The sequence below is a fragment of the Triticum urartu genome, chromosome 6, assembly GCF_003073215.2.
Source record: "Triticum urartu cultivar G1812 chromosome 6, Tu2.1, whole genome shotgun sequence".
NCBI classification, from domain to species: Eukaryota; Viridiplantae; Streptophyta; class Magnoliopsida; order Poales; family Poaceae; genus Triticum; species Triticum urartu.
In genome coordinates, this window is record NC_053027.1 from 403,048,598 (window position 1) to 403,060,292 (window position 11,695).

General features: G+C 46.0%; 1 protein-coding gene across 1 annotated transcript; it reads left to right on the forward strand.

Annotated features, from left to right (window-relative positions):
* Positions 1-546: 546 nt before the first annotated feature.
* Positions 547-3,629, forward strand: LOC125513785 (gibberellin 2-beta-dioxygenase 6-like). Its single transcript, XM_048678974.1, has 3 exons — positions 547-1,331; positions 2,146-2,470; positions 3,146-3,629. Exons 1-3 carry the CDS (start codon positions 844-846, stop codon positions 3,374-3,376), a joined length of 1,044 nt encoding a protein of 347 aa, XP_048534931.1. The 5' UTR covers positions 547-843; the 3' UTR covers positions 3,377-3,629.
* Positions 3,630-11,695: the final 8,066 nt, after the last annotated feature.

Below are 11,695 nucleotides of genomic sequence, written 5' to 3' on the forward strand. Positions count from 1 at the left end.
TTTTTTGCGGGTGACTACTTGAGTAAACTTGCAAAGTTGAGAGACAAGCAATGTCTTTTGCCGAGTTTGACCGTCGCCGGCTACCGCCGTGCAATGTTTTGGCTGTTTTGCGGCGAGCAGATGGTTGTGACGCGCGCCACGCCCGCGTAGGCGTCGCGGCGAAGCACGCGTACAGCGACGTGCTGCCGATCGACCGCGCGCGGAATTAAGTAACCGCGGCATACATATATACATACACACTTCCAGAAAATCTCACTGTTGAGTAGTACGTACGCGCGCGCGCACGTACAGTTGTGGCGAGATACTACAGAAAAACGGATTTAGTAAAAAAAATATAGCCGTCCGCATCGCCATGCACGCCCAATGAGCATTGACAAGCACGGCTCGCTCAGCTCAGCTCAGCGTCGCTGGCAGGCCCAGTCAAAAAACGCGGAGCGCGCCGCGTCGCCCCTGCCGCCTCCAAGTGTCGTCCTTTGCCGCGCTGTTACCAGCCCGGCCGATCGAACTTTTAAAGTTTAAACCCCGGCGCCTCGATCGGGCGGGCCAGCCAGACCCATCACCCATGCAGGTCCTGCTGCTGCTGCCCACGAGTGCGCGTCCCGGCCTGACACACGAGCCAAAGCCACGGCATACCGCTCGTCGGACGCGCCTTCTATATAAACAGCTTGCCCATGCTCACATGACATCCAAGAACAAGCTCGACACACACACACGCACGCACACACGGGAACAGCTTGCTAGCTAGCTTGCTCTTCGATCATCCCGAGCTGCCTGCGCGCGCACGTAGCTAGCTATTCACAGCTCCCGCGTAGCTAGCTAGCTTAGCTTTGGAGCCAGCCAGCCATGCCGGCCTTCGCCGAGAGCACGGCCGAGCCACCTCTGGCGGACAGCTACTACGCGCTGCTCCGCGGTGGCAACAAAGCCGACGAGTGCGCCTCGGCGCCGCCGCCTGGCTGCCAGGCCCCGCCCGTGTCGGAATGCGAGCTCCCGATGATCGACGTTGGGTGCCTGACGGCGTGCGGCGGGGGCACGGAGGAGAGGGCGGCATGCGCGGCGGCGATCGCGTCCGCGGCCGCTGAATGGGGCTTCTTCCAGGTGGTCAACCACGGCGTCAAGCAGGAGCTCCTGGAGGCGATGCGGCGGGAGCAGGTGCGCCTCTTCCGCCTGCCGTTCGAGGCCAAGGCCACGGCCGGCCTTCTCAACGACTCCTACCGCTGGGGCTCCCCTACCGCCACGTCGCCAAGGCAGCTGTCCTGGTCTGAGGCCTTCCATGTCCCGCTCGCCGGCATCTCCGGCAGCCCTTGCAGCTACGGCGAGCTCACCAGCATCAGGTACGTGCGTACGTACTCCTACAGTGTGTGGTTCATCGACACACCAGTGTCACGGTAGGAGTTACTAGCTAGCTTATTAGTACTCCTAATATAGAGCTAGCTCGATCGAGTGTTTAGGCTGTTCGATCGACATGTGTGCCCTCCTGATCCTGATTAAGATTTCTTTTCTCCAGTGAAGTGCCGGTACTTCTCAAGTACCTGGAATAATATTTGAAAGCTTTCCCATCATGTGAGGACCGTCATGGTAAATATGATCGAGACATTTAGTAGTAGTGCGGGCGAATAAGGACCCAGTGGAAAAGAAGGGACGTGCTAATTACAACGATTAAGCTGGTCTAGCAACATCCTGTCAAAATAAAAAGCTGGTGCAGCAACATCGTCTTTGGAATGTTGTGGCGTAGTCAAGAAGTAGATCAAACCCGCGGGTGTCTGATGTGGAAAATGCTTTAACTCTAGCAAGTATCAGTGCGCTGAATATTTCTCAATCAACTTCATAATCAACTATATATGTATCTATCTGGTGTCTGACGATCCAGATCACGAGCGTCCCCTATCGTGATGAAAACAATATCTACACGATCGTGACGCCTACGCGAATGTCAACTGAAAGTTCGTTTTTAGCTCTAGAAATTCATTTGGTCCTGATGGAGGAAAGGAAGCTATAGTTAATCTTGTTAGTCATTGCTTAATAGGGCATAAATTAAGGAAGCGTTTTGGGTTGGCGATGCGAATCAACAGTAGTAGTATAGTACTAGTATAGTTGCTAATACTAACAGTAACTTAAGGAAAGCTTGTGTGTGTGTGGACGGTGCAGGGATGTGACGCAGGAGGTGGCGAACGCGATGTCAAAGCTGGCCAACACGCTGGCGCGCGTCCTGGCCTCGAGCCTGGGACACACCGCCGGCCAACGCTTCCCGGAAGGGTGCGACGAGAGGACGTGCTTCCTCCGGCTGAACAGGTACCCGCCGTGCCCGTTCTCGCCGGACGCCTTCGGCCTGGTGCCGCACACGGACAGCGACTTCCTCACCGTGCTCTGCCAGGACCAAGTCGGCGGCCTGCAGCTGATGAAGGGCTCCCAGTGGGTGGCCGTCAAGCCCATTCCCGGCGCTCTCATCGTCAACATTGGAGACCTCTTCCAGGTACATGCATACCTTACCCACATGCACGCATGTTAACCGATACTCCTAGCATAGCACACACTTTCCCTAGTAGAGTACCACACACTTGTCAGCTCATGAAGGTGGCTCTGTGCCGGGCCGGCCTCCACTAGCTTGATGAGTCCAAACCTGGCTTGTACGTACCACTGCGGCACCTATGAACTTATGCCGGGTGTGTACCCCGACGCTCTAAAAGGGGAAGCTGCCCTGTCATACATATCCACAACTTGCGTACTTGTATGCGCTGGCTCTGTGACTGTGTACCGCCGCTAAGGAAAAGCCTATGGATTCCGCTAATTCAGGGGACAGCAAAACATTGCATGTACAAAAGCGAGACCTGTACCCTCCATGGTGCTCACATGGTACGTCGCAACTTTTGCTAGGCAATCCAGGCACAGCACAGCGCAACATATAGTACTGCTACTCCTACTCCTTTTCCTATTTATACTATATGGGGCATTATTATACAGCCGTAGATTCGTCATCGTTTAACTTGTACCAGGGAGTTAACAGAAAAACCTATCATGCCATGCAAAAAATAATAATCATGGAAGTTGTATACGTATTTTATATGCATGGATGCACTGTATTACTTTAAATTCCTGATAGAATGTCGGTTCATAATGTCCCCTTTATATGGTTATATATATATTGAAGGCATGGAGCAACAACAGATACAAGAGCGTGGAGCACAAAGTGGTAACCAACGCGACGACGGAGAGGTACTCCGTGGCATATTTCCTTTGCCCGTCCTACGACTCGCCCATCGGCGCATGCGAGGAGCCTTCACCTTACAGGACCTTCACCTTCGGGGAGTATCGGAGAAGGGTGCAGGAAGACGTCAAGAAGATGGGGAAGAAGATTGGCCTTCCCAACTTTCTGCTGTAGATTGCTCCTGCATGGCTATAAAAATACATCTTGCATGCAAACTAGGCTTGTTTGTCCATGTCAATATATACATGTTTCCTCTGTATACGCCGCCCGTGTAATAGTAAGAGCACGTTATTTTATTTTTTGGTTCTCTTTCTGAAACTAAGAGTGCGTGTGTCATTGTAATTTGTTATTCCCCTGTCTCAAAATGATAGTGTCAAAAACTCCTTATATTTTGAGACAGGGGGAGTAATAATTTGTGCTTGTAGAATAGTGTGCACGAATGTACTAGTAGGAGAGCATCCACCCAGGCATATAAGAATGGGGGATTAATGGCCTAAAAAAATGTAGGGCTAGGTTCTATTGTATTTACCCTATTGTTTTTTCCCCTCTTCTTCGTTTGCTTAGAGCACCTACAACCGAAGTCCTCATACCCGCCTCAAACGCCCGGACGGGTTGCCCGATGCCCGGACAAAATTTTGCCACCCATCCGGGCTATCCATAGTCGGTCCAAACGACCGGACTGGCCGCCACTCCCCATATCCGGCCCAAATCTGAGGCGGATATGGGACACCCAGATGCGCCCCCCACGTAGGCTCTGACCGCTAGGGCCGATGGTCTGACGAGCGCCTCCTTCGCTCCACACCGCGTGGTGCTGCTCCGGCGTGCCGCCCGTGGGAGGAGGTCGGCTATTTAAGCCGGACGGCGGCATCCAAACCCTATCCGCCCCATTTCCCCTTTCTCCTCTCCGCCGTCGTCACTTCAAATCCGCCCGCCGCTACCATGCCGAGGCGTCTAATCACCACCTGAGGCATGCTCACTCCGGAGCGGAGGCTGCAGCTACTGGAGCAGATCCGGGTGAGGCTGGCTACTCATTTCGCCACCGCCTTCCTCGCTGGAGCCGTCGTAGGATGAGGAGGAGGAGGAGGCGGGGAAGGAGGAGGAGGAGGAGGAGGAGGAGGGGGAGCAGCCACTGGAAGAGGAGCCCCAACCTATAGAGGAGGAGGCGGCGGAGCTGAAGGAGGAGGAGGAGACGGAGGCGGAGCCGAGTGCGGGCTTCGCCATGGCGGAGTAGGAGGCCACACAAACGGTGGAAATTGCGAAGCAAACTGCCATCCTAGAGTCCATCCAGGATGAGGTTTATGTCGATGCCAACCGGTTGTTCTCCGGCAAGAACAAGCGGCGACCAAGACACTTTTCGCCAACTGGAAACAGAGGCGGCGAAAAAGGAGGACCCAAAGCCTCGCGGACGCAAGAGCTGCCGCACTTGCCCGTCTATCCAGCACCGGGCACCGAGATGGTCGACATCTCTCACGATGAGTAGTTTTAGCAATGTGCATAGTACGTAGATTTTTTTTATCTGCATGGCTAGTATGGATTTGAGACATGAAGTTTGATGTTCATGGATGTGACGGGCGTTTTACATGTGCTACCCGGTCATTGTCCGCGGACGCGTCTCGGCATGTCCGTTCGTGGGCCAGATTTTGGTGTTTGCAGTAGTAGATGTTTTTGATAAAAGAAATATATTAATATCGTGAAAATACCAATTACACCCACTCTCTGCAACAACGCAATACCCTAATGGCACTATGGATGCACACAACCAACAGAAGAAGAAGAAGCTAAAAAAGAAAAGTCCACTATAGTGATCTAGTCCTTGAAGCAGCAGTGCAAACAACACCAAGACAACACTTGAAGTCCAAATTCTACAAAAGCGATGCCTCCAAGAAGAAAACAGTGCACAAGCGCCATCGTTGCCCGATCATAGATCATAAGTTTTGACCCCGAAGAAAGTCCACGCTCTCAAAATAATGCCTTCAAAAAGGTCATTGCCAGGAACAACCAATTAAGGCCAGACCTTGGATTTTCACCCTGAAAAGTAAGACCTTGAACTTCTCTTATGATGTCGCCCCCACTTGTGCCGCTGCTATGAGTCCTGAAACACGAAGCAAATTCCTCATCACTGCAAAAACTCGAACCACCATTAGTAGTCCTCAGATCGCAGCTTCCATGACATTCTCTGCCTTTGACTTCACCATAGAACGAAAAATAGATGTCCCATGATGGCAACAAATAGCATAGCTTCGTACCACTCCCTCCAAAAACCAAACGTCCGAAAAAAACATTGGGTGCGCACGACCGAATCCCATCTGATCTAGCAACATACATGCATGAGGCACCCAAGGGAGTTCGCCGGCAGAGCCTTCCGGAACATGACACTTCAGCCAGATCAAGGTGGACAAGGATCAAGCAGATCTTGTTGGCACGGGAGGAACCCTAGGACCTCCGCCTTTACTAGGCAGAACGACGACCCCCACACCGTCACCCGCCGGCTCCCAACAGCAGGCAGGAGATCTGAGCAAACACCGACATCACCACCTGCACCATGCAGAGATGAGGGGCTTAGCTGCGCAGAGTCCCCCGAACTAGGCGCCGTGCCGCCCTCGCAGCCACAACGGTTGCCAAGGTTGCCGAAGAATACTGGGGCCGCCGCCACGGCTTCCATCTCTATCGCCTGCACCTCGATGCCCAGAGCCGCCGATCTGCACTAGCCAAAGATCCCGCCGTCTGGGGATGAAAGGCCCGTGCCTCCACCCGTCGCCCGAGGATATGAAGGCCCGTGCCTCCACCCGTTGCCCGAGGAGATGAAGGCCTGCCGCCGGCGTCAGCCGCGCAGGCTCTGCCCGGTAACTTCCTCCGGTGGCGGCGGAGGGGGTGGGGGCGGTGACAGCTGAGATCTGGATCGCACGAGCCACCCCTGGAGCGATACGGCAACTCCTTTCGCTTATATTTTCATTAAAACGTGTTGTACTTGTATCGTATGTAGATGAAGCTGTATTTCTAAATGTATAAGGAAAGATCACGCATACCTAAGGAGTGTCAAAAGCTAACACTACTATAGAACGAACCTATGAACACATCACACGCAAATTACTTTCTTTGAAATGGAGGAACCATTTTATTGAATAAAGTAACAACAAAGTATGAAGTTCATCTCACGTTCGCAAGCAAAAAAACTCAAAATAAAAGAATAAAATGCCACAACCGATAAAAAATAGGACACAGTGAGTAAACACATATTCTATTATTGAACCGTTATTCAAACTGATTCAATGTATCTTGCGCTACCATCTCCTAGCGGTGCACCCAAAGGCCATATCTTCCAGACTTCCACATAGCTGAGTAATAATCACGTACGAAACCATTCAAACGCCCGTAAGATAACCTGCATTTTTTTTGGTGATATTGGTTTGGTTAAATATAATGTCATCCTAATAGTTTCAAATAGCCAAAGTAATGCAATGCACGAACTCCCACTCGAATGTGTGCCAATAATTTGGAGATGCTATTAGGTGAATAGACATTAAAGAACACATGTATTATATGCCACAATAGCCTAACTAGTGGACATTTGAAGAAAAGAGATGTGAAATATTTCCTGTTGATAAAAAACAACATCATTTACTACCTTCACATCTACGTTTGGCCAAGTTGTCCTTAGTCAAATCACTCCCTTGTACACAAACCACATAAAACCTTTATTTTTTAATGAAACCTTTTTTTTCAAATATGAACCAACCTTGGAATTTGATGAGGACATGACTATCTTAGATACGACCAAGAATATTGCATACATGCATATTGTGAGGTGGTTTCTAATACAAACTATTCAATAATTTATTTATGTTATTCAGGATAAAAACATTCATCGATTTCTGTGTCATGTCTAATTGCAAGTGTATTCAACACTTGTACAAACCATGTGTGGAGATAAAAAAAGGAGATGATTAGGTGCCGTTCAAGAAGTTCTCTTACGTCACTTTTGGCTCAAAAAAAGTTAGAGATCAAATCTTCCATATTCTCGATCCAAATTCAGACTACACAGACATATCTGACTTTAAACATTAGGACTCCAAATAGGGTGATTTTTTTGTTGGAAAGCTTATCTCGTGTACTTTCCAACCCAATTGGATTCACCTTCAAATTCATCCAGAACATGGAGATATAGCTGAAACAGTCCGACGTTGCAGCAGAATCCGAGTCAAACTACAAGTCCAAAGATGTTGCGTCACCTTCACTTAGGCCCATGGGCCTTGTACGACCTAGGGTTAGTTTTAGGCTGCCTTGGGACATCCTCCCACCTCCTTGGCCACCACCACTTGCACCTATATAAATAGATCAATTTAGTAGCTTCTTTTAGGGATTTGTTTAGTTAAAAGTTAGCCAATGCAACTTCGTGTACTTCATTTGTGTCCAACGACCAGACCAAGAGCGCTTTGAGATTATCACTTTTATCAATACACCATATATATTCGCATATTCAGATTGCACTATCATATTCTTGCTTGTTTTTCGACTGCATGCAGGAATAGACCTTCGTGGTCAGGCTGATTGTGCTTCCGGCATTGTCAGTAACCTCAAGAAATTGGTTTAACGATGCTACGGTGCAATGTCGCTGCATGTTTGTAGCCGGATCATCAAAGTCACCTTCATCAAATCGATTGTTATCATCTCACCGAAAGATTGAGGACACCCTGCCTCTATCATGTGGTATCAGTTTTCAGGTTGCTCGGCAAGAATTTCAGTTACCCCTAGATAAGAATTATTTTCTTACCTATTATCCAAGAAAACAACCATAAAAAGTGTGATATGTTCATCCTTTATTCAAGCCAGTTGAATTATCGGTTGCATCGTCATGTCGAGTTGCTGGTTTTAGTGTCTAGTTCCTGTAGAGTTTCGAGTTCTGTTTACATTAGGCACGTCACCGCTGCATCATCACCCCCTCCATTGTCAACCACCGCCATCCATCAGTTTCCACCACACGCTCCCCATCGTTCATTATCATAATCACACCTGACTCCCATCGTTCATTAACATAATCACACTTGAGGTCGGTTGCATCTCCGCTTGATCCAATCTGCATCTTATCTAGTTTGTTTTGCAAAGAGAGAAAAAAAGGAGAGAGAAAAGAGTAAGAAAGAGAGAAAAAAGAGAGAAGAAAAAAGTAAAAAAAAAGTGGGAGAAAAAAATAGAGAAGAATAAAGGGAGAAATTTCGGATCTATCTAGACTCATTCTCATACCTGAATTTGGATTGGAATCTATTTTGCACAGTGTTCACTAAAACGGGCATATCTTTCTCATACAAAGTCCGTTTTGACTCCACGAGTACTCAAATTAAAGCTAGCGACGAGCCACATCTAAATAGTTGCAAAAGCATTTTCAATATTTGACACCTCAAAATCGGCTTTTAAATAGGTATTTTTGCCCTCTGAAGTTCGCGAATATAGTTTGTTATAGTTTTTTAGACTAGTTTTAGAATTTTTTGCCTCCTCATCCCAACTCAGAATTGAGTAATTCTTTTTGCGTTGGAAAGCTTAAGTCAGTAGAATTCTTGAGGAAAATTATTAGAAAATTAGCACAAATGTTTCTATAGGAAAGTTGGAGATAGATTTTTTGGTATATCTTGCTTGGCGGTTGTTTCTCATCATTATCTTTACTGGCAATGTGATCTTCATTTATATCTTGCCGTCCAGAGCTACTTCATATATTTTGGTGTTGCTAGTTGTGCTACCCCATGACACCATTAGCATTCTAGGCTCGCATCTCTAGTCTTGTCTAGCTTAGGACCAGCACAATACCGTCGTTGAGCGTTTATTCAACATTGCATCTCCGAATTAATTGTTGCTAATCTTTTACTACCATATATTCAAGCCTTCTAAGCTCCACATATTTCTACACCGTGTATACCTATGTTCCCTTGGCAATCGCTTTACTCGATCTTCGTAGTTATTTGACACCACTGGTTGCCTGTCACCACCTGCTGCATGGTAAGAACTTGTAAGATATTGATATTTTCTCAACTATGAGCGCTTCACCACCACATCCTAGTAGTTCATAGGAACATTATTCTCGAATTTTGTTTCTTGTTCCTACTAATCATTTTTGGAGATAGAAGTTCTTGGACAACAAACACATTTACAGAACCATGAGAGGTGCGACAACACACACAAACATATGGTCAGGTTATCTCTTTATCACTATTTGAGGGTAGATTTAACCCCGCCATTTATCTTACTTGGGAGCTCGAGGTAGAACAACTTTTTAATAGCCATGATTTTTCTGAACTTGATAAGGTACAAGCTGCCACTCGAGAATTTGCTGGTTTTGCTTCCGTATGGTGGAGTATGTATCATAAGAAAAACATTGATAATCAACCAAAAACTTGGAAAGATTTGAAAGCTATAATGAGACATCAATTTGTTCATGCTTATTATCATCGTGAATTGCTTTTCAAATTGGAGCAATTAAAACAAGGCAGTAACATAGTTAATGCTTACTACCAAGAGTTCAAATCTTATATGCATCATTGTGACATAGAAGAATCAGAGGATGATACAATGAATAGATTTTTTGGTGGTTTGAACCATGACATTCACGCAAGATTTCAATATATTCCTTGTTGCATTACTGGTATGTATGTTCGGGCTTGTACCTTTGAGAGACAGATAGATGAGGATGCGTTGGATGAGTACAACAACAACTATTTCAGTTCATGCTCAACAACACTGGTTGTTTCCTCCATCGTTGCACCTACTAGAGCGGCCACACCTCATGTTGGGAGTAGGGATTAAAACGGAGCGGAAACTGAAGGAACTGGGTGCTACCATATTTTTTTTCATATTTTTTGCAGAAGCGAAATGAATACAGAAAACCCAGAAATGAATACAGAAACAGATACTGCCAAAAACAGACATGGAGCAAATATAGAGCGGATACAAAAACAGAAGTGGATGTTGATCGAAACTTAAAACCCCCTTGATTCATAGATAAATAAACACAAGAACAAACAAAATTAATGAAAGGTTACCATGGCTACAAAATAATATGATTATGTTAGCAACTTAGTGTAGTGTGGTAGAAGTACCGGACAATTGCGCATAAGGTCTAGTTGAGTACATATGTGGTAGTAGAAGTTGGGCCTCAAATGATCCATTCTGCTCATTGTGTCATCGTGTGTTGTTTGGTGGTTGGGCTACATAGCAGCCATAGGCCTATACTAAAAATGGAAATTCCAAATGTACAGAAATGGAAAGTTCCATTTCCACGTATGTTCTACCGAAAAACACCGTTCCACTTTTGTATCCATTTCCGCATTCCTCTGAAAAAGCAAAAAGATTCCACTCCATTTTCATCCCTAGTTGTGAGCACGACATCATCTCAAGTGTATGGTGCATTGCCATCGTTCATACCTACATAATTTGCATCGTTGCGACAAGGTAACAGTAAAGGTATTGATGACATGACTTCACATGATAATGATGCATGCCTAGTTGACTTGAATACATCATCTGTTGTGTTACGTGTTGATTTGAGCATACCACATATTTTAGAGAATATTGTTACTATTATGAATGTGGCATGTGATGAAACAACTGAAATATCAACAATTTTGAGTGGATCCATTGAATTAGTTGTTGATGAGAAAGAACCATGTGACTCGGAGAATAAACCCGATTTCAATCACGTACAGTTGATTAGCCATGTGGACATGTTATGTATAATTTGGCATGCTAGTTCTATGTATTCCGTGGTTTTGAATTCACCCATGCCTTTGTCACACGTAAAAAAATGAAATATCTGAAACCACACATTCAAAATATTTGCAAAGTGTTTATGCCCCTAATTTTACTTTTAACTTGTTGATTGGAGAGTTTGGCATAGACAATGAATTTTGGGTGCATAGGATTGCATAACGAGTGATGACCATGCTAGGTTCAAAGGAAACAAAATAACCGAGTCGATGTTTAATCATTTTGATAAGACCTCTCATCTTGGTGATGATTTTGTGTTGAAAGACTTGTTGCATGTTTGCATATTTAAGCATGTTGTAGCATGTAATTATGAAACTATTAAAGTTTATTCACCAATGTTGGGATGGTTTAATAATGAACATTGTCAATCTTTTGATATGAATAAGAACTTCACTTATATTGATGAGGACATGGTCATCACAAGACCCTCAACGACCAGACCAAGACCGCTTCCAGATCCCCACTTTTATCAGCACTTCATATATATTCGCAATATTCAGATTGCTTTATCATATTCTTGCTTGTTCTTCGATTGCTTGCAGGAATAGACCTTTATGTTCAGGTTGATCGTGCTCCGACGTGGTCAATAACCTCTCGGAGTTGGTTTAGCGATTGCTAAGGCGCAATGTCTTGCACATTTGTAGTCGGATCGTCAAAGTTGACTCCACCAAATCGATAGTTATCATCTCATCGAAATATCAGGACACCCCCGCCTCTATCAATATGTGCAAATTATTTTGTAAT

Excerpts from the sequence above, each read along its gene's own strand:
- LOC125513785 (XM_048678974.1), top strand. The coding sequence starts at position 844 with ATGCCGGCCTTCGCCGAGAGCACGGCCGAGCCACCTCTGGCGGACAGC. Across the intron at positions 1,332-2,145 it reads GGCGAGCTCACCAGCATCAG|GGATGTGACGCAGGAGGTGG; the intron begins GTACGTGCGTAC and ends TGGACGGTGCAG. Across the intron at positions 2,471-3,145 it reads ACATTGGAGACCTCTTCCAG|GCATGGAGCAACAACAGATA; the intron begins GTACATGCATAC and ends TATATATTGAAG.